Source organism: Prionailurus bengalensis, chromosome A3 (assembly GCF_016509475.1).
Source record: "Prionailurus bengalensis isolate Pbe53 chromosome A3, Fcat_Pben_1.1_paternal_pri, whole genome shotgun sequence".
NCBI classification, from domain to species: Eukaryota; Metazoa; Chordata; class Mammalia; order Carnivora; family Felidae; genus Prionailurus; species Prionailurus bengalensis.
Genome location: NC_057354.1, coordinates 14509954 through 14534310, shown reverse-complemented (window position 1 = coordinate 14534310; position 24357 = coordinate 14509954). Strand labels below are relative to the sequence as shown.

Below are 24357 nucleotides of genomic sequence, written 5' to 3'. Positions count from 1 at the left end.
AGGTGGCTAAAGTCTTACCGAATAGATAATAGTATCCAACAGAAACAGAATGTGGGCCGAGTATATAATTAGACATTTTCTAGTAGCCACATAAAAAACTGAAATTTACTTTAATCAGATGTTTTATTCAACCTAATGTATCCCAAATAGTATCCTCTCGAAATGTAATCAGTATAACATTTATTAAGGGGATATATTATCTTCCTTTTTTGTACTCTGTTTTAAAAACCTGTGTTTTTATTTTAAAAAAATTTTAAAAATGTTTATTTATTTTTGAGAGAGAGAGAGAGAGAGAGAGAGAGAGAGAATACAAGTTGGGGAGGGGCAGAGAGAGACAGAAGGAGACACAGAATCCAAAACAGGCTCTCAGCTCTGTGCTGACAGAGCAGTGAGCCCGACGCAGGGCTCGAACCCATGAACCATGAGATCATGACCCGGGGCGAAGTCGGACACTTAACTGACTGAGCCACCCAGGCGCTCCTAAAAACCTGTGTTTTAAAGTGAAGAGGGTCTTGGGGCACCCGGGTGGCTCATTCGGTTGAGCGTCCGACTTTGGCTCAGGTCATGATCTCACCGTCCATGGATTCGAGCACCGTGTTGGGCTCTGTGCTGACAGCTCAGAGCCTGGAGCCTGCTTTGGATTTTGTGTCTCCCTCTCTCTCTGTTCCTCTTCTACTCACACTCTCTCTCTTTCTCTGTCAAAAATAAATAAATAAAGATTTAAAAAATTAAAATGAAGAGAGTCAGCCTAAGACATTAAGGAGGGGTGGGGACTGTGGCAAACAAGAGAGTTTACCCTCCAACTTGAGTTTTCCCACCACCACTACTCAACTCCAAACTACTGTTGCCAGGTAGCAATAGGGTCCCATGTTGCCAGACCTCCTGACATTTTCTTTTCTAAGAGCAGCACAAAACTAGGTTCTAACGTGACATTTTCTGAGTTTAAAATATTAGCAATCAATTAATAGTTTAAAACTCACGAGAGGGGGCAAGAGACCCTGACTATGGGCTGGAGGCAGACCCAGGGACCGCTAGATTACAAGCTCCGATTTGGTCTAAACCTTCCGTGCCATGTTTTCTCGGTTTACCCCTCCAGACACAGTCTCCACTCTCCTCCCTGCCCTGATCCCTGGAGCTTCACATGGATGGGCTGCCTCAGAGGGCCCTCCCGCGTTCTGGCTTCCGCAGGTGTGACGGTGAGATTTCTGTGTCCACGTGGCTGGGCCACAGCATCCAGCTATTTGGTCAAACGTTATTCTAGCTGTTTCTGTGAGGGACTTTTGGGATGAGATTTATATTTAGATCAATGGAGTCTGAGTAAATCAGACTGCCCCTTCCTAATGGGGTGGGCCTCGTCCAATCAGTTGAAGGTCTGAGTAGAACAAAAGACTGACTTCCCCTGAGCGAGAGGGAATTCTGCCAGCGGATTGCCTTTGGACTCTTTCCTGGATATGAATATATCCATATGTATACATATCGATCCATATCTATATATATGGATGCACATATATGCATCCTGTTGGTTCTGCTTTCTCTGGAGAACCCCGAGGGATACAGTTGGATTGGTCATGGGGAGCGCCAGGAGGAGAGCTGAGGGTGGCTGAAGAGAAAGATCCGAGGCAGTGTCCCCCTTTCAGAGTCGTCTTGGGCTGTATGTGTCCCAGGAGTAAAGGAGCCACCCCCTCTCCCTCACCCCTCTCCCACCACCGAGGATCTGCACTTCCCCTCATGGTTTCCATGTCCTCTGCCCACACCCTGTAACTAGACCTGTTCCTAAGCTATCCTCAAATTAGCTACTTTATATATTTCCTTTCAAGACCCTGACTACGCACTCTTTATCTCTCAGATGAGGAAACCCAAGCCCAAAGCATAAAGGACGTCCTCGGGGTCACACAGCTTGTCGCGTGTAGAGCCAGGAGTCCAAAGGGGCTCATTGAACCCCTCATCTAGTGGCTTTTATTCGCCTTGTTTTCCATTTGACGTCACCACTCCCGTTCTCCTGCCCACATGACTCTCTAATTTCTTGATATGTGCACCAGAACACGCGCGTGTCTATCCAGTCCGTCCACGTACCCGTTGTTCATCACTTCTGCGGGCTGTCGTGCTTTCCACGGTGTGCTTCCCCGTATTTTACTTAAATACTGCCACCCCCATGGTGGTCATCTAGGTGGCCTCCAGCTCCTGGGTTCCTCAAACGGCGGTGCCCAAACATCCTCCTACATTGTCCCCGTAGGGACCGTGGGATGATTTTGCCGGGACACGAACCCAGGAGGAGGAAAACCGGGCCACAGGGAGCGCAGGTAACAAATTCCCCCTAATTACTGCCCCGTTGCTTGCCAGGCTGCCGGTGAGGGGTTATCGTCTCCCCCGCGGGACGGGAGGGCGTCTGTTTCCTTCTGTTTCACTATCACGTATCGTTCCCTTTCCTGGTTCCCACTGGTGGGATTGGCATCTTGGTTGAACTTGCATTTATCTGATTGCAAATGGGTTCGAGCATCTCTTTACCAAGCTCTGGCCATCTCGACGCCCTGCTTCAGAACGGCACAGCGGTATCTCTCCCTGCTCTGGGTGTCAGGGCAGGCGTCTTCCAAAGACAGCGGTCAAGCCTCTTCCCCTCTCTGTACGTGGATACCACTCCTCCCATGAAGGCTGGGACCTGTTCCCCTCCCCTTGAACCAGGTAACCCTTGGCTTGCTTTGACCAATAGAATGTGGCAGAATTGAGTTCTTCGATTCGCGAGCCCGGCCCGTAAGGGGCTGTGTAGCTACTGCTTTTGCCTTCTGAGAAGTCCACCGTCAGGTTCAGAGGTCTGGGCTAGACTCCTGGAGAAGCCACATGACCCCGGAGGCTCCGTGGTCATCGTGGACGTTCAAGGTCCAGCTAAACTCCCCGCTGAGTTGCCCTGGACACCCCATCTGGAGCAGAGACGAAACCGTCCCTGCAGATCTCTGTCTAAATGCAGAAACATAAGCCAATAAGCTGCTGTGTTCTGGGGCCTGAGTTTTGGGGTGGTCTGTTAATGCAGCCAGTTAACTAAAACAGATGTTTTGTTTTGTATTTGCTCTTGTATTTTCTGTTTGTTGCATTCCAGACGCGAGTCTCATGTGTATTTCCAATGACTCTGCGCCCCTCCTGCGGCCCACCTTCCTCCCATGCCTCCATCGGCACGTGGCTGACTCCTGGTCTCAGGCCAATGCCACCTCCTCAGAGAAGTCCTCCCTGACCACCCCCGGCTGAAGTAGCTTCTGAGTCAGTTGGTCACATTGTCCAGTTTCATTTTCTTCTTACCCGGCCTCATGACCCAGAGTGATTTTATCTGTTTATCTGCCCACTGCCTGTCTCCTTAGCTAGAATGCAAGTTCCATGTGGATGGGGACAGTGAAGGAGCCCATAATCAGGTTTTACATAAATATTGTTGAATGAATGAGTGGAAGAAGGAGTGAACAAAGAAATGAAGAGAGCAGACCTCAGACCGGAGGCCGAGCTTGCTGGCTCATAAATTTTGGTACAGATTCATTTATCAAATATTTACTGAGCACCTATTATGTGCCAGAAACCATTCTAGATACCAGAGTTACGGCACTCAACAAAATAAAGTTTGTATTCTGATGGGCTGATATTCTAGAAAATACACAATACGGTGTCTTGACTAAACACGACGAAGAAAAATACAGCAGAGTAAGGAGCTGGAGAGTAATGAGGGCAAGATTTTAGACTAGATGGTTAGTGAAGCTTCTCCGGGGAGGTGACATTTGGGCAGAGGCAAAGTGTTCTTGGCAGGGGCGGGGGGTGGGGTGGGGGGAAGCATGTGTAAAGGCCCTGGGGCAGGACAGTTGAAGCATGTGGTTAGAGTGGAGGGGGAAGGGCAATAAAGAAGCTAAGTCAGGGAGGTCAATTCTGTGGAACTCCCAGCTCAGGAGTTTGTGGCTTTAAAACTTACTTATGTCCACAAAGCAAATGACCTCTAGGTCCACTATTGATTCACATTCTTTATTTTATAGCGTTTTCAATCAGGATTCGAAATCACAATTCATCAGGTTACAGGTCCCACGGGTTTCTCCCGTCCCCTGTTCTCCAGGAGAGCAGCCTCCAACCCCCATGGGCTGTAACTGTGGCTAAATACTAAAGTGCTCACGTGGGAAGAGATGGACCGCAGTCTCCAACTCGGAGGCCTCTCCTCTCTCCCTCCTGCTCCCAGGGAAACATCTGTGACTCACTCGTACCGTACTGAGTTCAGTCTCTGGGTGCTGCCTTCCCAGCCCACGCTGCCCAGAGAACCTCAGCCCTCAGATGCGTAGGAAGGGGAGACATAAGGCTTCTAGACCCCTTCCTGGCACCTTTGCTGGAGCCAGGCTAACGCTGGGCGGCTCTTTCCACTCTCTGAGCACCCACGGGACCTAATACGGTGCTGTTCACGGGGGATGCCCAGACGTTTCTGCTGGAAACAGGGAGGGATCCCATCTTCTAGGACAGCTCCCACCAGCCACTGGCTCAGGGGAGTCTCCCTTGACCCCGTCTGGAGAAGAGGGTTACGATATTTTGCCTGCCTGAGAAATTTCACCCTGGCCTCTTACGAGGCTCCAATCTATCTTCTGACTTTTTTTTTTTTTTTTCTCATCTCTGAAATACGTGGCCTTGGCTCATTAAACATGCTTACCCCCTGGGGTGTGGGTGGGGAGGTAAAGACCAGCTGCTGGAACGAGGAAGGGCTGATGGCCTCAAAGGCCCTCAAAGGACGGGAGTCCTTGCTGGAAGAATCTTGGGCCACTCGTGAGACATTAGGGCCCAGGCTTGGCCTGACCCCAGAATTACGGTCAAACTGACTCGATTAAACAGGAAAATCCTAAACAGGGTAGGTAGAGGCGTCAGCTGGGATTTCTAGAACTCTCCTGGCGCGCTCAGGCGCACAGAGGAGCAGCAGGGAGGCTTTGCACAGCCTCCACCTCCTCAGGAAGTCATCTATCCCTCCCCCCGTCTCCAGGGATTGGAAATAACCCTAGCTGCCGGGGATTGGCAGCGGTAAAATTCAAACGACGGGCACAGGAGGGGCACCAGCCGAGCAGAACACACACCGCCTGTGAAGGACTGGCACAGCGCAGCCCCAAAAGCCTCTGTGAGCCAGGCGAGCTCTAAAGGCGAGATGATCTCTCCAGAGTGAAACCTAAAGCAGGCAGTGGGGGATGTCAGTTGTGCCCATGCGATTCAGTGGCCCCCCGTTTCCAACTGTTTAAGACAAACACCATTCCAGATTGCTGAAATAAGGCTCCTTTGCATCCTAGCCACAGAACAGCTCAGAGAGCTTGTTTCCTAGCAGCGGGTGATGGCAAAAGCCTTCTGGGAGGGCCCAGCCCAAAGAGAGTCCCGGAGCGGGGCTCAAAGGGTCCGAAATGTGTCGTTGGGCAAGGCGGACGGCAGTGATGTGATGTTGGCTGAGTGGATGTCGGCCCAATCCGGAAAGGTGCCCAGCTGGAAGATGGTCTGTGCCCAAGTATTCATGGCCAAGCTGAGCAGCAGGACGCCCATCAGGTTCATCAGGAGGCCTGTCCGCACCTGAAATGGAGCCCAGAGTAAGGAAGGGGTCATCGTACGGATGGGAAAACCCACCCTCAGAGTCAAGGAAGTCATTCACTCAAGGTCTCCCAGCCCGGAAGCGATGGTTCCAGGACACGAGGCCGGTGGATGCCCACAACCCTCCCATCTTTCATGACCCTGGGCTGTCCCTCAAAGAGCTGCAAATGTCCCCAGCCCTCGAGTGGTTTCTAGGTGTCAGGTACTCTGTCACACAGACGTGTCCCTTAACCCTGAAAGCAACCCTTTGCAGGTGATTATTATTATTATTTCCACTTTACAGAAGAGGAAACTGAGGCTCAGAGAAGTGGGCTTACCCACGTCACACAGCTTGAAAATGATCTGGTTTGACCAGTAACACACACGCACACACACACACACACACATACACTCATACACACTACACGTCTACTTAAGGCTATACTTACTTGTTGCGAAGGTTTGTCTGATGGAAGTTTTGACCTTTTTAAGAAGCTAGAACAAGTTTGCTTCTTCCCCGGGGCCAACCTCCTGGGCCATTCAGTCCAACCTGGGGCTGAAAATCCCTGTTTCTCATCGGGGTTTTCTGATGTTCCATCTTGGCCTTGCCCAGCTGTGAACTGCACGGTAGGCAAGTGACTCCCTTTTCAATCCCCTTTGGGACCTTTTCCTCACAGAGAAGGTCTCCCTTGGGTGTGCTTCACGCCCTTAACGCTCTCTCTTCCTCGCCAATGGCCCTCTTTGACAAGGAGGGGTTCAGAACCTTCTCCAGGGCAATTGCTATCGGAGCAAAAGTAATTATTTTGCTTTCTGCGTTTATTTTTAGACTTCCCTTCTGTGGCATACGTTACCAGTTTTCCATGTACAGATTGCAGCGGAAACTCTTCTTTTCAAATACTCTTTTTTTTAAAAATGTAAGTTGATTACAATTGTTAAGTAAACATTGCCATGGATGGTTCGCGGAAAGGGCATCAAGTCGTGAAGGGCGTATGCCAAGCAACAAGGTCGAACTGTGTCGTGCTATCCTGCCTTTGCTCTTGGGGGTACCTTCAAACCCTGGCAACTTTGGAGGATTGGAAGGGGACAGGCCTAAGCTTTGGGGCGGCCAGGAGGAGGGCTGCGCTCCTGGGAGCCTGCCTCAAAATGCCTGCTTAGTCCCACATTCGTTACGTCAGCTGCCTACATCATCACTGTCTGGACCCAAGCCTCCAGAGCCAGCGCCTCTCTGTGCCTCCTTGTGCCCCTCGGCATCTTTCTGTCCCTCTCCGTGCTCTTGGCAGGCCTCTACCTCTCGGAGCCTCTCCATTTCTCTCGTGTCTCTTTGTTCCCAGGATGGGCGTCACATCTCCATTTCTGCCTTCCCTAAGCGGCCTCCCTTTCCACACTGGCCCCCAGCCCCCAGCAGTCCACTCCACCGGCAGCCAAAGCCATCTTGGAGGGGCACGAGTGAAACCACATCCCTGTGACATCGGACAGTTCTGCCAGGTTCCGTATCCTCATGTTCCGGATTCTGCCTCTGAATAAGCCAAGAAGCTCTTTTCCCACCTCGAGGGGGAAGCAAGAAATCTTGTGAATCATTCTCTGTTTTGTCCTAGGCCCCGAACACCTGATAACACCTAAGGGCCAGATCCCAAACACGTACCCTTACCTTCGGGGATTCATGGAATAATACCTATTGCTCACCGGACTCTCTCTTTGATTGGACCTAGCAGATTCTTAAAGGAACACACGCGTTCCCTAGACCCTTTTCCAGTATAAACGCCTAACCCCGAGCAACGAGGAGACTCATTTTTCTCTCCATTCTGAGGGTCTCCCAGACACTCTGTCCATTATTCTCTGTCTCTCATACTCTTCAGTAAACTCTGTTTTCACTGTCCCTGGCTCACATTTGATTTCGGTCCTGCGTGAAGCCAAGGACCCTTTTGGCTGGCCCTGTGGGACCCTCCCCTGGGCTCTCAGACCCAGCCTTGCCCTGCTTAAATCCCTTGAAAGTCCTCCCACTGTGCGCTGAATAATATCCTAAGTCTGTGCCTTGCATGCTGTGCACCGACCTCCCCTCCCGGGCCTCTGGTCTCATCTTCCAGGCACACCAGCCTCCTCCTTCTCTCTGTTTGCTCTGTGACCTCTTTCTGTCTCTCACTCTTGTCCACCCCCTTTCTCTCTCCCTCCCCAGCTCCTGCTGGGGTATCTGTGCCTGGAGAGCCTGGACTGGGAACAGTTACACCAGCTTTGGATTTTCATTCCCTGAGTGCCCCAGGCAGCCAGTGGAAGCAGCAGGGGAGGCAGGGGAGGGAGGGAGGAGAGGGTTCAGCAGGGGAGCGAGGGGACAGGGAACACACCGGCGGGTCTCCCCACTGCTGCTACCCCAGTTCCTCCCTCCTAAAGATTCCAGGCACAGAGCAGCCGGAGGAACAAGTAAGAAAAGAGAGCAGTGCCCAGAGAGGGGAGGAAGTCCCTTGTCCCTGAAGCAGACTCTGGAAAGTCATCACGAAGGCCATTTCCTGAAATTGTCCAAGCACAAGAATCATCCCAGAGTGTCTGTTAAAGCGGATCCCCCTGGTCCGGCTCCGAATGACTTATTCAGAAACTGGGGTTTGGTAAAGTGGGACCAGGGGTCCCGCCCAGACGTCTCGCCCGGCACCTGCTGTCCACCCCCCGTCTCGGGCCTCTGTCGGGACGCGCCCAGGACTCACCATGTCTTTGACCAGCAAGTGTCCAGAGGCGAAGGCAATCGAGTTGGGGGGCGTCGAGACCGGGAGCATGAAGGCATAGGAGCAGCTGACTGTGCCGGGGACCATCAAGTAGAGGGGGTGCACCCTCAGGCGGATGGCCTGGACCGAGGCAGGGGCGGGGGCGGTGACCCCGGCAGGGAAAGAGAGAGAAGCGACGACAACCGATGGAGACGGTTGAAAGCCACAACAGGTAAGACACGGAAAGAGACGCACAGGGACGCATAGATGGAGACTGGCAGAGAACAGTGGCAGCAGACGAGAAGACAGGTTGGGAGACGACACAAGGAGAGATACAGCCAGAAACGCAGATCCACAGGTAACAGTAGAGACAGACAAGAAGAGAACCCAAATCAAAGGACACATGGAGAGGACATTCCCCAGGTTAGTGACATCCTGGGGCCACACTGCAGGTTCACTGGGGAGGACGGGCTGGGGAGATTTATCTAGAACACACCTTCTCCCGCCCGAGAGTGCAGCATCATACACGGAGGGCTTGCTAAAACACGGCGTGGCGGCCCCACTTTGCCCAGAGTTTCTGATTCAGCAGGTCTGGGGTGGCCCCAAGAGCCCGCATTCGAAATGAGTCCCCTGCTGCTGCTGTGGGTTCAGAGAACCATGGCTCTAAAATATCAAGTCCTGGGGCACCTGGGTAGCTCAGTCGGTTGAGTGTCTGACTCTTGATTTCGGCTCAGGTCACGATCTCACAGGTTCATGAATTCGAGCCCCACGTCGGGCTCTGCGCTGACAGTGTGGGGCCTGCTTGGGATTCTCTCTCTGCCCCCCCCCCAATAAATAAATAAACGTTTCCAATTTTTTTTTAAAAAATAGTAAAACAAAGTTACAAGTCCCCTGCCTGGTCCTTCCCTCGGCCAAACAGTCCACACCTTTACTTGGGGCCTCACCGGATTTCAAGGCCACGTCTGTCGATGAGCATTTCCCGATTTCTAAGATTGTGTGAATCAAATGCGTCTGTGTGTTGACCTCACTCAGTGGGCCACTGGTTCGTCACCTCCCCCAAATGACATATTCATCTATACAATTCACGTGGGTTTCTTCTCTGCTATTGTATTTAAGATAGGACATTTTTGGCCCCTCTGGCAAATTTTTATAACCCAAAGCATATAACTTTTCCCAGAAAGTGCTCAATGCGTCCCCTGACACGTAAAACGTTTGGGTTTTGATGACAAGCAACATTTGGAAGCCTGTGTGATTTGCCAGTGTCTTCTCCAGCAAAAGTCGCCCCAACAGACCTGGCTGGGTCCCTGCTTCTCCTCCTCCCGTCACCCTGAAGTGTCCCATCTCTCCCAATCATCCGCTCCCTCAGAGCCCGGTGAAGGGTGTGATTAAGTCCAATCACACGTGGCAAGGTTTGGGGACCCCCCTCCCCTCACTACTGGTGGGAGTGCCCACTTTGGAGGGCAGTTTGCCCACTTCTAACAAAAGTATACACGCACAAGCTCTCCGATCCAGGGATCTCATCCAGGAACGTATCTAGATGGACCCAAAGGCGCATAGACAAGGAAAGGTCCGGCAAACATTGCTGGATCACAGCAAAGGCTGGAAGCAAACCTACGTGTCCGTCACCGAAGATCTGAAATAAACCCACTGCCATCCACTGGTAACAGAATATCTTCTATTCCCTGAAGAAGGATAAAGTACATCTCTGTGTGCTAAGGCAGTGCGAACTCCCTTACAAATTGAAATAAGCCGACAAAAGCCAAAAACACAGTGGCTCAGATAAGCGTGCCTGGTCGATCACTGTTCGCATACAAAGCCCGGAGTCGGGAGTCGCAACACTGATTTAATCTGATCAATTTTGGATTCTATTGAGGTAATCGTGGGCTAAAGCCTTCTCTAATCTATTTAAATACGGAACCAAGCCCATCGTTTCTAATGTTAATCAGTTTTGAAATTCCTAACATAGACTCTATTTGATGGTAGGCGCCCGGATCTATTTTGCTATTTGCATCTCTGTTTACGTGTGAGATTGAGTCGTGACTACACCCCGCCCTCCCCCACCGCTCTGCTGTCCTTTGGTTTCAGCGGCTGCGTTTTGCCAACCTTATTCCTGGGTTGCACGGCTTTCTCTGTCTTTCCGTGCTCTGAAATAGTTTGAATAAGGTGGGAACGATCTGCCCTTTGAAGGTCTGGAAGCTGTCACCCAGCTAACCCTCTGAGGACGGGCTGGTGATTTTTTAGGGCGGCGGTTCTCCACTGAGGATGGTTTTGTCCCCCACCCCCGACCAGGGGACGCTTGGCAACGTCTGGAGACGTTTTTGATTGTCATGATGTAGGGGAAGCTCCTGGCTGGCACCTAGCAGGCGGCGGCCAGGGCTGCTGACCGTCCTACCGTGTCCAGGGCAGCCCCACACAACAGACAGCTCTTTGGCCCCAAATGTCAACAGTGCTGAGAAACCCTGCTCTAGAGGGAGGTTAGAACTGTGCCTACCATTAGAGTTTCTTCTGTGGTTATTTGCCTTACTCAGATCTTTCTACTTCGCCTGAATCCAAATTTGACAATTTCTATTTTCCTAGAAACCTCTCCGAAGGAAGAAATTGGGTGCACTTTTGAAAATATTTACTCTGTGTATTTCTTAAAGAAAAAAAAAAAATCAGGGGCGCCTGGGTGGCTCAGTCGGTTAAGCGTCCGACTTCAGCTCAGGTCACGATCTCGCGGTCTGCGAGTTCGAGCCCCGTGTCGAGCTCTGGGCTAATGGCTCAGAGTCTGGAGCCTGCTTCGGATTCTGTGTCTCCCTCTCTCTCTGCCCCTCCCCCGCTCATGCTCTGTCTCTCTCTGTCTCAAAAATAAATAAACGTTAAAAAAATTTTTTTTTTAAATAAGAAAAAAGAAAAAAATCAGTATTAAAAAAAAATCAGGGTCTAACACATTCATGCGGTTTAGAAGAGGGCGATGGCACCTGTAGCCCCCATGGACCTCCCAGTGGCGGGGGAGAGATTTCTGAAGCACCCACCCTCCGCGCCCTGCCCCCCCCCCCCCCCACCCCCAGGACTCTCACCAGCTCCGCCAGGACGGGCAGGAAGATGATGATAGTGGCCGTGTTGCTGGCAAACTCGGTGAAGAAGGCGACGACGACAGTGATGAGCAGCACGGCCAGCGGGGGCGGCACGTTCTCCAGGGGGTGCAGCTGCCCACCGATCCACGCCGATAGCCCCGACTCCTGCGGGGGCGGGGGGCCTCTGTTCAGAGCCGGCCCAGCCCCAGCTGCCACCCCTGGAGGGCCGGGCCCAGGAAGGTCGTTAGGACGGGCCACAGTGGTGACCATCAGTGCTACAGAATGGTCTCCAGGCTCTCTTCTGCTGACTTCTTCAGGAGTTACTCTACTCAGGGGTGTTCAGATATTCAATCAAGTGAACCTTTACCACAGCCCTTTTCGCAACCCAGTATCCTCTGAGACCAACACGCTTCGCTGTTTTCAAAGGATCTTTACACATTTCTTTTATGGTTAATAGAAAATGTACCGCTTTTTTCTCCTGCTGAGAAAAAATTAAACCAATCGTATAAAAAAAAAAAAAGAAAATTTACCGCTTCTCTAGAACTTAAAACTTCATAATGGATTCTAGAACACAGCATACTATTTTTTTTTCTTTTTTATGTTTATTTTTGAGAGAGAGAGAGAGAGAGAGGGAGAGAGAATGAGTGGGGGAGGGGCAGAGAGAGAGGGAGACACAGAATCCCAAACAGGCTCCAGGCTCTGAGCTGTCAGCACAGAGCCTGACGCAGGGCTTGAACTCACAGACCAAGAGATCATGACCTGAGCCGAAGTCTGACGCTTTAACCGACTGAGCCACCCAAGCACCCTATGTATTCACATAAATAAAATACTATACTATACTTGTCCCCAGAATTTGACTTAAAAGTTACCTTGAAGGAACGAATCATAAATGCTTAAAGATATTTTTCTCTAGAAGAGACTGTAAAATTAACTTGCTTCTTTTACATCTGTACCTCGGCACTGTTTGTCTGATAGCCTAGAAATTATGGCGAGTGGCAGAGTCAAGGTCCCAGCCCTCCCCTGGCCCAGGGAACCGTGCAAGGAAAAAATGGGACCACTGGTTTTTCCCAGAGGCCACTCCTAGGAGACTGGCGGCCGTGTGCGCGATTTAAGGGAGAGAGGCTGGAGAGAAGGAATATTAATGACTTGGATGAATGAGAAGCCAAAAGCTTCCCAGTGGCTGGGCCTCTGGGTGGTGGGCTTCCGGCCAAGGTCGCAGCCCCTACGGGTCCTTGGCTCAGCTTCTGCAGTCAGAGGACGGTCCCGCAGGGGCAGCGGCAGAACCCCCTGCTTCCCGGGGTTCTCTTGGGGACTCCAAAGGGCTTCGCCTGCCCTTTCCCAATCCCTTCGGAATCAAAGCTCTGTTTCCTTGGAAACACACAGCCCCATGGTGTTCCAGGGGGAACCATGCAACAAGCAACTTTGGAGGTTGTATACCCAGAGGATGAGGAGAAAGGGCTCTGGAATCAGAATGACCTTGTTCCCCACCTTAATCCTTTCTAGCTGTGCTGTCCCGGGCAAGCAACTTAACCTCTCTGTGCCTTAATTTTTTTAAATCTGTAAACGAGGGTGTAACAGCGCCTGTCCCAGAAGGTTACTGTGGGGAGAAAAGGAGCTAATCTATAAAGCAGTTGGAAAATGCCTGGGTGACCTGGTGAGGGCCCCACACGTGCCAGCTGTCATTAGTAGCTTCGAGTCACAAGGGGACACACTCAGAAATTGCCCAGTGCGGTGGTTGTCAAACTGTGTTCCTTATGGCCCCCCAAAGATGTCAAGAGGTGCCTGAGGCCATGTTGCAGGATGGGAAGGGAGAGGCTTGACCATCTTGAAGAGCCTCAGAAAACACACCAGGCTCAGCGGTTTGAATACAACTCTGTATAATAATTCCTAGGGAAAGAGAACCAGTGAATTTGATCCAAGGAAAGGAAAAAGAGAAGGCTTCCTGCACACGTGTGAACATTCAGACCACTGTGCTGCTTACAGGCTGTACGATGTTGGGCAGATCGATGAACATCTCTGTCCCTCGCTTTCTTCAAGGAGTTGGCGGTAAGGGTCAGACAAAGACGCGCAAAACACGGTTCCTCTACATAGTAAGCCCTGGATAAGATTCATTACTATTTCGTTAATTCAACACGCACATAATGTAGAGTTCACTCTGTGCGAGGCACTCGTCCAAAGACTGGGCTAATCTTAGCTCATTTAATCCCCGTAACAGCTCCATGAGGTAAGTGGTATAATTATCTCCATCTTATGACTGAAGAAACTGAGGCACACAGAGGTGGTAACTTGCCTGAATAAGTGAAGTAATTTGCCCTAGGGTTGGAATTCTGAGCTGGGACTCTAGCACTTTCTTCAACAGGCTACCTCTCCAATGACATGATAATGCCTGTCAGTCGTCCATCATCACGATCATCATCACCATGATCATCATCATCGAGGTGACTCTCCAGCAGAAAATGAGGGATAGGAAGCATAAACACATTTCTGCTTGCCTACAGGGTTTGCTCCACTCTGACTTACTCTCAAGCTCCTATAACCTCAATGTATTTGTAGATAAGTTTATTCGGATGGAGATTAAATGAGATATGCTTAAAGGTGCAGAGGAAGACCAATTTTCAATTCACGAGACGGTAAAACCGTACTCACAATTCAAGGACGAGGGCTGAAGGTGGCCCTGGTTTTAGCACCCGGTATGTATCAGCCCTGTGCACTTTCCATACATCATATCGGCAGGACTAAAAACAGCCCATTTCACGGGTCACGTCCAACAAATATTTATTGCGCGTGTTATGTACCAGGACTCTTCTGGATGCTGGAACAGTACGTTCTAGTAAGGGAGACACCCACCGGGAAATGAACAGGGCAATTTGGGGGAAGGGAATAAGGAAGGAAATAAGTGGGGTGGTAACAGGGAGAGGGATTATAGGCGAGGCTACTTTAGAGATGGTGCCAGGGAGGGCCTCTGAGTTGGTGACCTTGGAAATGACCTGAAGGGCCAGGACTCAGAGATCTCAGGGAAGAGCATTAGGCAGAAAGAAAGCAGATGCAAAGGTCCAGGGGTGCAAATGAGTCTAGGGTAGCTGAGGAGCATCGAGGGGCCAGTGGGACTGGAGGGGAGCCAATCAGGGGACAGAGGCAGGAGCCGAAGACAGGGAGGTAGGCAGGGGCCAGGCCATGCTGGGCCTTGTGTGTAGGCCCAGGAAGCCTTCGGACTAGAGTCTGAATATATCGGGAGTAATGGGCAGTTTTTACAGCGGGAGAGAAGCGTAGTGAGGTTTAAGTGAGTTGCTCAAGCTCAAAGCGAGCACCGGGATCTGCTTCCAGCCCTTCTGAACCAGTACTTGGGGGTCTACACACCCGGGCTCACCCTGGACCCCGTCCGAGGACCTGTAAGCCCCAGGAGGCCTGGCTGTGGCCTGGCGAGGGTACCGGGCAGGGGCCGAGAAGCGGGATGAGCCGTGAGCGCTCTGGTCCCGCCTGGGGCAGGCCGCGCGGGCCTGGGCAGGGGATGGTACCAGCCGGGGTTGGGGGAAGCGGGCAGCTGCCACACAAAGGCCTTGTTGAACAGAAACCCCGGCGACCGCCCAGGGCCGGGCCAGGAGCCAGACTGACCTCCCAGATGGCCAGGGGCCCCGCGGCCCCGCCCCCACCGAGAGCGGGGCTTTTCCCACCACATCCCAAGCTCAGAGGAGCCTCTGGGGTAGAGGACCGTCTCCTCTGCCCCCTGCCTCAGGGTCAGACAGGGTTCACGTCCTCTCGACACACGGAGCCATGTCCACCGAGTTGCTCAGGCAAGAACCTCCACGCCATCTCCCCCTTTTCTCCCACATTCGGTCATCATAACCAACTGCGTCGGCCACGTTCCGAGGTCTCCACGGGCATCGACTCATCCAATAACTGTCACAAGTCTGTGGCACGGCGCCATTATTATTCCCATTGTACAGATGAGGAAACTGAAACACGCAGCTGAGGTGCAAGACCTGCAACCCCCCCCCCCCCGGCCCCCCCCAGGCAGTCTGGTTCGACAGCCCGGGCCTTTTCCCATTGCACTGCATGGCCTCTTTGGGACCCGGATAACAGGCCACTTCCTCCCGGAAGCCTTCCCTGATACATCCCCAGGAGGAGGCAGTGGTGAGAAAAGTCAAGACAGACAGGAGTTCAAATCCCAGCTATGCTATGCTACCTACGAGCTGTGTTACCTAGGATCGATCAGTTAACCTCTCTGGTCCTCAGGATTCCTGAAATGGAGACAAAAACTTTTGCTCGACCATCCATTTGCTCCTTTTGAAGTCTATACTATTGTATTCGTGTGTGTTATGTGTTGGGAAAAAATGAGTAAAATAAATCTACGTGTCATAAAAAGGAGAACCTGAGCGGGCCACTCAGCTGACCTTCGGTGAAACCCTTGTGGGTGACGGATTAGCACTCCGGACTCCGGAGGCCCCGGGGGGGCCCCAGCACTGTCTCGGGCCTGGGAGTCGTCTTGCCCAAGGTCACAGTCACTCCTGGGGCTGCTCACCGGCGCAGACTGATGGAGGGATGCCGGGGTCTGGCGGGGCAGCCTCAGACCAATCGGGGCGTCTCTGAAGGGCCAGCTCAGCTCCGTGCTCCCTGTGGGGTTGGCGGGGGCGTCGTGGGGCACCCCCCCCGCCCTCTCCTGCTTCCTTCCTCCCCCTTCCACAGAGGGGGGCGCCTCAAGGGCCCAAGCTGATGCCCCTGTTCACGCATGTCCATTCCAGAGTCTGCTCCTTGGGAGCCCCGCCCACAATAGCCACGGACTGAGGATTCCGAGAGAACGCACGGGGAGTTCTCGCACACGTCTGCTCTGGGTCACGTCCTACAACCCCGAAGAGGAAGAACTTCCATCCAATTCAAAGATGAGAAAACCGGCGCCCAGAGAGGTTTAGCAACTTGCCCAAAGCACCACAGCGCAGAGTGGGAGAGCCGGGATTGGGATCCAGACACTTGCATTCTCACGCGGAGGCTTCTTACTAGCACATACCTTACGGATGTCTTCTATGCATCACTGTTTGCAACTGAAAATTAAAATTGAGTGAAAGAGAGAAAACAAGGGGCGCCTGGGTGGCTCAGTCGGATAAGCGTCCGACTTCGGCTCAGGTCATGATCTCACACTCCGTGGGTTCGAGCCCGGCATCGGGCTCTGGGCGGACAGCTCAGAGCCTGGAGCCTGCTTCGGATTCTGTGTCTCCCCCTCTCTCTGCCCCTCCCCTGCTCATGCTCTCTCTCTGTCTCAAAAATAAAAACATTAAAAAGAACTTTTTAAAGAAAGAAAGCAATCCGAGAGGCAATTTCAGGTTTCCTTCATCTGAATTTCAGATTAACTGTTAATTGCTTGTGGGTTTAAATGCCTCGGCGGACAAGGAGAGACGCAGGGGTGGGTTCCAGGATCATGAGCTGGGGGTTCAAATCCCGGCTCCAACAATCTCCCGGGTGCATGAACATAGGCAAGCTATTTAGCCTCCAGTTACCTCGGTTCCCTCATCTTTGAAATGGGGACAAGCGATCCTTCTACGTCAGGGGTGTTGATGAAGGTTAGAGGAGTCCATTATTTGCAAAGCGCTTCAGGTGGAACCTGTTCTTGGGAAGTTCTTCAAAACGAGCCATGAGGAGGCGGGACTCTGAAAGCAGCCTGCCTGGAGATGGAACCCTCGCTCTTGAGCCGAATGCAACTGTATGACCTCAAGAAAGCTGCTTAATTTTTCCGTGCCTCAGTTTCCCTACCTGTAAAATGGGAATACACCTGTTACCCACCCCCGAGGGTCAGCGTGAGCGTTTGAGGAGACAACACCGAGGCGGCCCTTCCTGAAATTCTATGCTCCACTCACCCCGCTGCAGCCCCGGCTCCCAGAGCCCTCCAGAACAACATTCGTAATAACCCTAATTAATAGTAATGATATCTGACATTTCTACCACGGTGGTTAAGAGCGTAGGCTGTGGCACCAAACGACCCGGATTCTAATCCTGAGCGCACCGCTGTGTGACCTTAGGCAAGTTACTTTCCTTCTCTGTGCCTCGGTGTCTGAATCTATCGAACGGGGATAATAGGGGCATCGACCTCAGAGGCTTGTTGGGACGTTTAGATGCGTTCGGGTGTGTAAAGCACGTGGAGAAGGGCCTGGCCCAGGGCGAGCCCAAGACGATGTTATTCCTCCGCTCGCGGAACCCCTCGAGTCTGGGTAGTAGCCGTAGTCGCGAGCAGCAGTGTGCTCATCGTGAGCTCCTTGAGAATCCGGATCAGACCTTATCCCTCTTTTCCTGCACAGCTCCCAGCCCTGAGTGCGGCGCCGTGAGGTAGGAGCCCCTGGTTGTCCCCGTCTGGTAAACGAGGGATCCGGTGGCCGCAGCGCCCCCCGCAGCCCCGGGCGCTCTGAGTCGGAGCCTGCAGCTGGGGCTACGACCTGCGCCCACCTCCCGAGGCCCGCAGCCCGCCTGCCGCTCTCACCTCGCAGCCTTTGGCCATGGCGAAGCCCCCTCCCAGGAGAAGGATGATGTTCCAGGGCACCGTGTCCTGGACCTTCTTCCACGTCAGCAAGGGCTCTGTCTCCGCGTTGGAAGCTGGGTGGAGAGAGGACACTCGGGCTGAAGAAGGGTCACCACCCCCTGCGGCCCCATCTCTGTGGGGGCACCGCTGGGGGGGGTCCCCAGGGAGCCACAGTCTGGCTCCAGCATCTGATTTGGGAGCTTTAGGGAACCCCCCCCCCACCCAGCATTATGAGGGGCATCTGCTCTATTCAGAAGGAAAATCATTGTCATGGCTCCCACGGCGTGAGAACCTCCTGGAACCGGGCACCCCACGTACATGCAGGACATCCTTTCAATTTCCCCAAACCCCTTCTGGAGAAGTGCTGCTTTCCCCCTCATTTACAAGAGAAAAGGCTCTTTTTTGTAACTGAATGGGTGCGGGCAAGAAAAAAGTGGAAGGAAGAAACGGGAAAGAGAGAAACTAAGGGTATCCTCCGTCCATGGAGTTATGGGATGATTTTTCTTTCTACAAAAGCGGCAGTGTCTGCGTGCACTGGTTAGAACGCGGCGGGGGCGGGGGGTGGTGGATCGGCAAACTTTTATAAGGGTTGGGGAGCGGCTGCTTCAGGTTGGCAAGCTTCTGTTGCAAACAGGCCACTACTGTAGCATATGCACAGACGCAGACAAGACCTGCGAGAGCAGGCACTGAGATGTCCCCAGGAAATTCTACTTAGAAAGGGCAGGGGTGCATTCGGCCCGTGGGCCGAGGTTTGCCACCCCTGTGCTGGGAGCACAGGCCTGGAGACAGACGCTCCAACGTTGGCTCACCGCACGCCCTTGAACGTGATCTCGCCTGTCTGAGCCCCCGTTTCCTCAGCTGACACGTGGCACAGAGAGAGTCCCTTGGGGGGCCCTCGTGGACACTGACGAGGTTAATGGCAGAGCTGCTGGTGGACAGAGAGGGTCCTGGTTGGTTCACGGCCAAATCCCCGTGTCACTGCGTGCACTCCAAAATGCTCGTCAGCTGATGTTAGGTGCCTGGCTTAGCCCGATGCCTGGTGCAGAGTGAACACTCTGGAAACGAAACCGTCCCTGCAGGCGGCCACCAGGGAGGCAGGAGGTCAGGTCCGGCCCATGCATGGCCGTTCCCGACTTCCCAGGACAATTCCTGGGTCACCCAGCCGTGGACATTTTGTTCCTCCTTTTCAGCTTTTTCCGAATTGTACACTGTGATTACCGGAAGCGAAAGCCGGAGATCTTGGGTGGCTCAGTCCTCTGCCTTCAGGCGATAAAGTATAATTTCATTAAAGAGGCAGGCAAGGTCCGAAAGAGCAAAGGCCCTGGCGGAGGGTTTAACATCATGCAGATTCAATGAGTTACATGGTAAGTGCTAAAGAGGCCACCTGGGGATTCAGAAGTGGCTAAAACAGAAAAAAAAAAAAAAATCCCCCCCCCCCCCCCCCCCGCCCCAACCCGGCTTGGAGAACTTACATTCCAGGAAGGGAGGCGGGTGAGAAACCAATAAATTCACAATGTCAGGAAATGTAATGTGTTATGAAGGCAAGAGAGTAGGGTGAAGGGGTGAAGAGTGACAAGGGGGAGGGATGTTCTTCTAGACAGCGTAGTCGGGGAAGACTTCTCTGGGGAGGTGACATTTGGACAGAGTCTGAGTAGAGTGACGGCAGTGAGTCACGCGATATCTGGAAGAAGAGCTTGGTGGACAGAGAGGAAATGGAAGTCACCATTGCCATCGTCCTCATTGTGATCCGCAAGCACAGCACCCAGCACCTAGCAGGCACCGCATCCGTACTTGTCGAGTGACCATAAAGGGACAGAAATACAAGGGCAACTCCGAGCCCGGGAAGAATGGAAGACAGCAGGCACAATCAGAAAATCTAGGTTGGCCTGGGTGCCTGGGTTCCACCTCCTGTTTCTGTGTCGCTAGCCATGTGACCTTGATCAAGTCACTTGCTCTCCATGGAAACTGGCCACTCTGTCGGGCTGCGTGTAAGTCCTAAGCGCTGGAATGTACCATTTCAGCCAAGTCTGCCCGGGGCCCACCGGTAGCCCAAGGACAGGAGAGCTCATGGAGTCCCCTCTCCCCACCCACCAGGCAGCCCCAGACACTCCAGCCCGAAGAACCCTCCACAGAGGGGGGCATGCTGTGCCCCCGTGGACCAGACCCAACTCGCAGACGCGTTTTAACGCTACTGTTGTGGGCCCACGCCATGGTTTTCCACTGAAATCGGTTGCTGACGCTTAAAATCAGGGCGATTGCATAAAGTTTTGTGCTTCCCTTGACAAGTCAGCAAACGTGGCGAAACCAGTTCAGCTTTCCTGCGTGGTGACACTCGGTGGAAACTGAGTCACAGCTGCCCCTTTATTTCAAGGGTACTGGCTTTGCCAGATTTCCACAGACCCCACAGTGCCCTGATGTGAAGGATCTCGCCACTCAAGATCACCCTCAGCTGCTGTTTTCCTCACGATATAGACATTGGTCTCTGTTTCAAAAATGCAAAAGGAAAGCTGGACAGGGAGGGCCTGGTTTCACGGAACCCATTTTCCTGCCCCCCCCCCCCCCCCCCCCCGCCTGCTGCATCCAAAACTGTTACCTCCCTGTGGGCATTTGGTTTGCAACCCCTGTTCCAGAAAACGACTAAAGGCAGAGGTGAAAAGTGCCTAAGGGCCATGTTCATTCTCTAAGTGGAAAAGGAAGGCCCAGGGGTGCCTGGGGGGCTCCGTCGGTTAGGCGTCCAACTATGGCTCAGGTCATGATCTCGCGGTTCGTGGGTTCGAGCCCCGCATCGGGCTCTGTGCTGCCAGCTCAGAGCCTGGAGCCTGCTTCGGATCCTGTGTCTCCCTCTCTCTCTGCCCCTCCCCCACTTGCACTCTGTCTCTCTCTCTCTCTCTCAAAAATACATGAACATTTTTTAAAAATTTAAAAAAAAAGAAAGCAAAAGAAGGCCGAGACATCCTAGGAACTTACTCAGGGTCACCCGGCACATCAGCAGCAGAGCTGGGATACCAGACATCTATGTCACAGTGCCCTCCTGACAGCCCCCGGCTGAGAGGAAGCCTGGCCTTTTTCAGCCTCCCCCCCCACCCCCCACAGGTGACAGAGCCACGGATGGGACCTGATCAAGGGCAACCGGTCCACAGGCCAGCTATCCAGGAGGCTAGGAGCGGCCCCGCGGGAGAGCTGCCTGCGTAAGAACGAGCCACGCCAGGCAGAGTCTCACTCTCGGAGGTCCACGGGAAGCGGACAGACAGGGGGTGCTGCGGTGATAGCTACAGGCCGCAAGCAGAGGGGACGTGAGCGGGCCGGGAGGGAGGAGGCAGGAAGCTGCGGTTGTGGATGTCCGGCGAAGGCGGGCACTACAAGAGAGAAGGCACCGTAGGGGAACCGAAGTTACAGAAGACAAAAAGCAGGAACCGTAAAGAAGCAGAGACTATAAGGAGGTCAAAGCTTAGAAGCTGGAGGAATATGGAGAGGTCAGCACGTGGCACCCAGTGTGGATGATGGGGAAAGCCGGTCGGAAGCAAGACAGAGAGCAGAGACGAATCCTGCCCGTTTGCAGGGTCCGAAAGCCCCCTGCCCGGGGCTCCTTGGACCCAGTGTTCGCTCTGTTGCTATAGCCGCTTCTAGGGCCCTGTGAAATCGGCTCCCTCCTGATCCTTACCTTATGCCCCGCACTCAGACCCCCTCCCCTGAAACTGGAGCTTAACCCACCTATTACTCTAGTTTTTGTCTCAACGATAGAAAACAGATTACGGGCCGCCTGGGTGGCTCAGTCGGTTAAATGTCCGGCTTCAGCTCAGGTCATGATCTGACAGCTCGTGGGTTCAAGCCCCGCGACGGGCTCTGTGCTGACAGCTCGGAGCCTGGAGCCTGCTTCGGATTCTGTCTCCCTCTCTCTCTGCCCCTCCCCTGCTTGCACTTTGTCTCTCTCTCTCTCTCTCTATCTCTCTCTCTCTGTCAAAAATAAATAAACATTTGGGGCGCCTGGGTGGCTCAGTCGGTTGAGGATCTGACTTTGGCTCAGGTCATGATCTCATGGTCTGTGAGTTCAAGCCCCATGTCCAGCTCTGCTCTGACAGCTCAGAGCTAGGTGCCTGCTTCAGATTCTATGTCTCCCTCTCTCTCTGCTCTTCCCCCACTCATGCTCTGTCTCTCTCCCTCTTTCAAAAATAAACATTAAAAAAATTAAAACAAAAAAAATAAATTAAATAAAATAAAAAAAATAAATAAACATTAAAAATTAAAAAAATAAAATAAAACAGATGACGACCCTATTTCCCGACTCCCGGTGCCGAGCTCATCCCACTGGCCCCATCCCTCTGTCACAGGGGCTAACCTGCTGGGAACCATCCCAGCGGGGTCACAGACTGGCCACCTGAAGGCCAGTCTGGGGGACTCGGCATCCTTTTAACGTAACCCGGAATGCCGTTAGGCAGAAGTGCGTCTGTCTCTACCACTTCCTAGCCATCGAAACCTGGCCTGAGAGCCTCACATCCAGCCCCTTGGGCAACTGAGTCACAGCTCCGGCCTCGGGCCCACGGGTGGCACAGTTTTTCTACAAAAGGGTCAGAAAGTGAATATGGCGGGTTTTGTGAGCCAAGAGGCAAAATCAAGGCTATTCTGTATATGATTCTAAGGAGAATAAATGTCCACAAATTTCTTATCGAAGAAATAAACTTTATTTATGGACACTGAAATTTGAATTTCGTGTAATGTTCCTGTGTCATGAAATATTTTTCTTTGGATTGTTTCCAACCATTAAAAAAATGTCGGGGCGCCTGGGTGGCGCAGTCGGTTAAGCGTCCGACTTCAGCCAGGTCACGATCTCGCGGTCCGTGAGTTCGAGCCCCGCGTCGGGCTCTGGGCTGATGGCTCAGAGCCTGGAGCCTGTTTCCGATTCTGTGTCTCCCTCTCTCTCTGCCCCTCCCCCGTTCATGCTCTGTCTCTCTCTGTCCCAAAAATAAATAAACGCTGAAAAAAAAAAATTAAAAAAAAAAAATGTCAAAGCTATTCTTAGCTCGTGGGCCGTACAAAGCAGCCGGCCAGCTGGATCGGGCCGGCTCTCCTTGCTGACTCTTGTCCCCGCCTGTCACCTGTGGTGGCCCGAAGTGCCCCAGACAAGGTAATGGCTCAGACAGAGAGAAGGGAAGAACCAGGTTAGTGCCATGGGGCTCGGGTCCCAGGCGCGGGCCCTGCCTCCGGGCCACTGATGACCATGCTTCAGGCCGCAGTCGTCACTGAGCCCACTGAGACCCCAGCCCTGACCCCTTACCTTTAAAGTCAAACCACCACTTGAGAGAGGGCCTTTGGGACGGGAAGAAGAACAAGACGGTGACAATGGCCACTCCAGTGACAGCATCGGAAAGAAACCTACAATGACAAGGCCCCAAAGCGTGTGACCCCGGGGGCATCGCAGCAGGCCAAAAAGTTTGGCAGATTTGCAAACGAGGATTTGCGGGAGGGAGTTAGGAGCTCTCTGTGAGGGGGGCCTTGTTCTGGGCCACTGGACAGCGTCCTGCCTGTACTTGGCATGGATGCAACTGTCCGTGATGCACAAGCCTTCTACGCACCGCCCCCAGGGTACTTAGATGTTGCTGAGACAAACAAATGTTGACCCTCCCAGGAAGAGAGACCTGACCACAGAGGGCAGGATCTGAGCACCACCGAATACGGGATCTGCGGAATTCCCGTGGATCACACAACCGAGGCTTCTCTGAGACTCTGTTAGGTATTTCTTCCGCTTCTGCTCGCGCTCCTCCTGGGAGGGGCAGCTCACGGCACGGAGACGCGGCCCGGTCCCGGTCACGCCAGCAGAAACCAGATGGGGGCAGCCTCACAGCCCCTTGAAATCTAATACCGCCTTTCAAGGATCCACATCGCCTCTTGCGGAGACATCAGGCTCACAGAAGTCTCTCCGGGCCACACAGTTTCTATCTCAGATGAGGCACCTGAGGCTCACAGAGCAGAAGCAGCTTGCTCGAGGCCAGGCCATGGTCCATGCGGGAGACGGGCACTGAACCCAGATGCGTCTGGCTCCAAACTCAATGAGGCACAGAGCCACACGTCAACCAAAGCCCTTTCAGTCCACACATTTGGGAAGGAGAGTATTCAAGGGACCAAGAAACTGGAAAAGATGGCCATTATCACTGCATTACAGAAATATCAACCAAAATGCTGCTGGAGTATCATTTGTCTGCTAACAGGCCAAACCTGAAAGGGTGAGGATAGTATCTAATGCGGACGTTGGAAAGCATATACCGATGGGGTAAAATAAATTGGCTTAACCTTCTGGAGGGCAGCTGGCAACGTGTTTCAATACATGTAAATACCCCTTGATCCAGTCATTGTACTTCTAGGAATTTACCCTCAGGGGAACTTGACTCGCATACACAGACTATGAACAGGATGTTCATGATGGATAAGAGTAAAAAAAAAAAAGGAAGAGTTTTAGTACAGACACGTGTAACTAAATTGTGTACAACAATGGATATATAATAGTTTATCTATAATGAAATGCCCTGCATCTGTTTGGTTTCGATTTTTTTTAATGTTTATTTATTCT

The 24357-nt window shown here is 52.7% G+C and overlaps 1 protein-coding gene across 3 annotated transcripts in view; it reads right to left on the bottom strand.

Moving 5' to 3' along the window:
* Positions 1 to 3971: 3971 nt before the first annotated feature.
* The window catches only part of SLC13A3 (solute carrier family 13 member 3), a 74063-nt gene continuing 53677 nt past the window's right edge, over positions 3972 to 24357 (bottom strand). For 2 of the 3 annotated variants that reach the window (XM_043553795.1, XM_043553797.1), the window contains 5 exons: positions 23068 to 23165; positions 17757 to 17869; positions 11297 to 11458; positions 8241 to 8378; positions 3972 to 5550 (listed from right to left, as the gene is read on the bottom strand). In XM_043553795.1, the coding sequence (XP_043409730.1) occupies positions 5374 to 5550; positions 8241 to 8378; positions 11297 to 11458; positions 17757 to 17869; positions 23068 to 23165 (688 nt within the window). In that variant the 3' untranslated portion in view covers positions 3972 to 5373. The remainder of the gene's footprint in view (positions 5551 to 8240; positions 8379 to 11296; positions 11459 to 17756; positions 17870 to 23067; positions 23166 to 24357) is intronic. The other variant, XM_043553796.1, reaches the window with a different exon arrangement.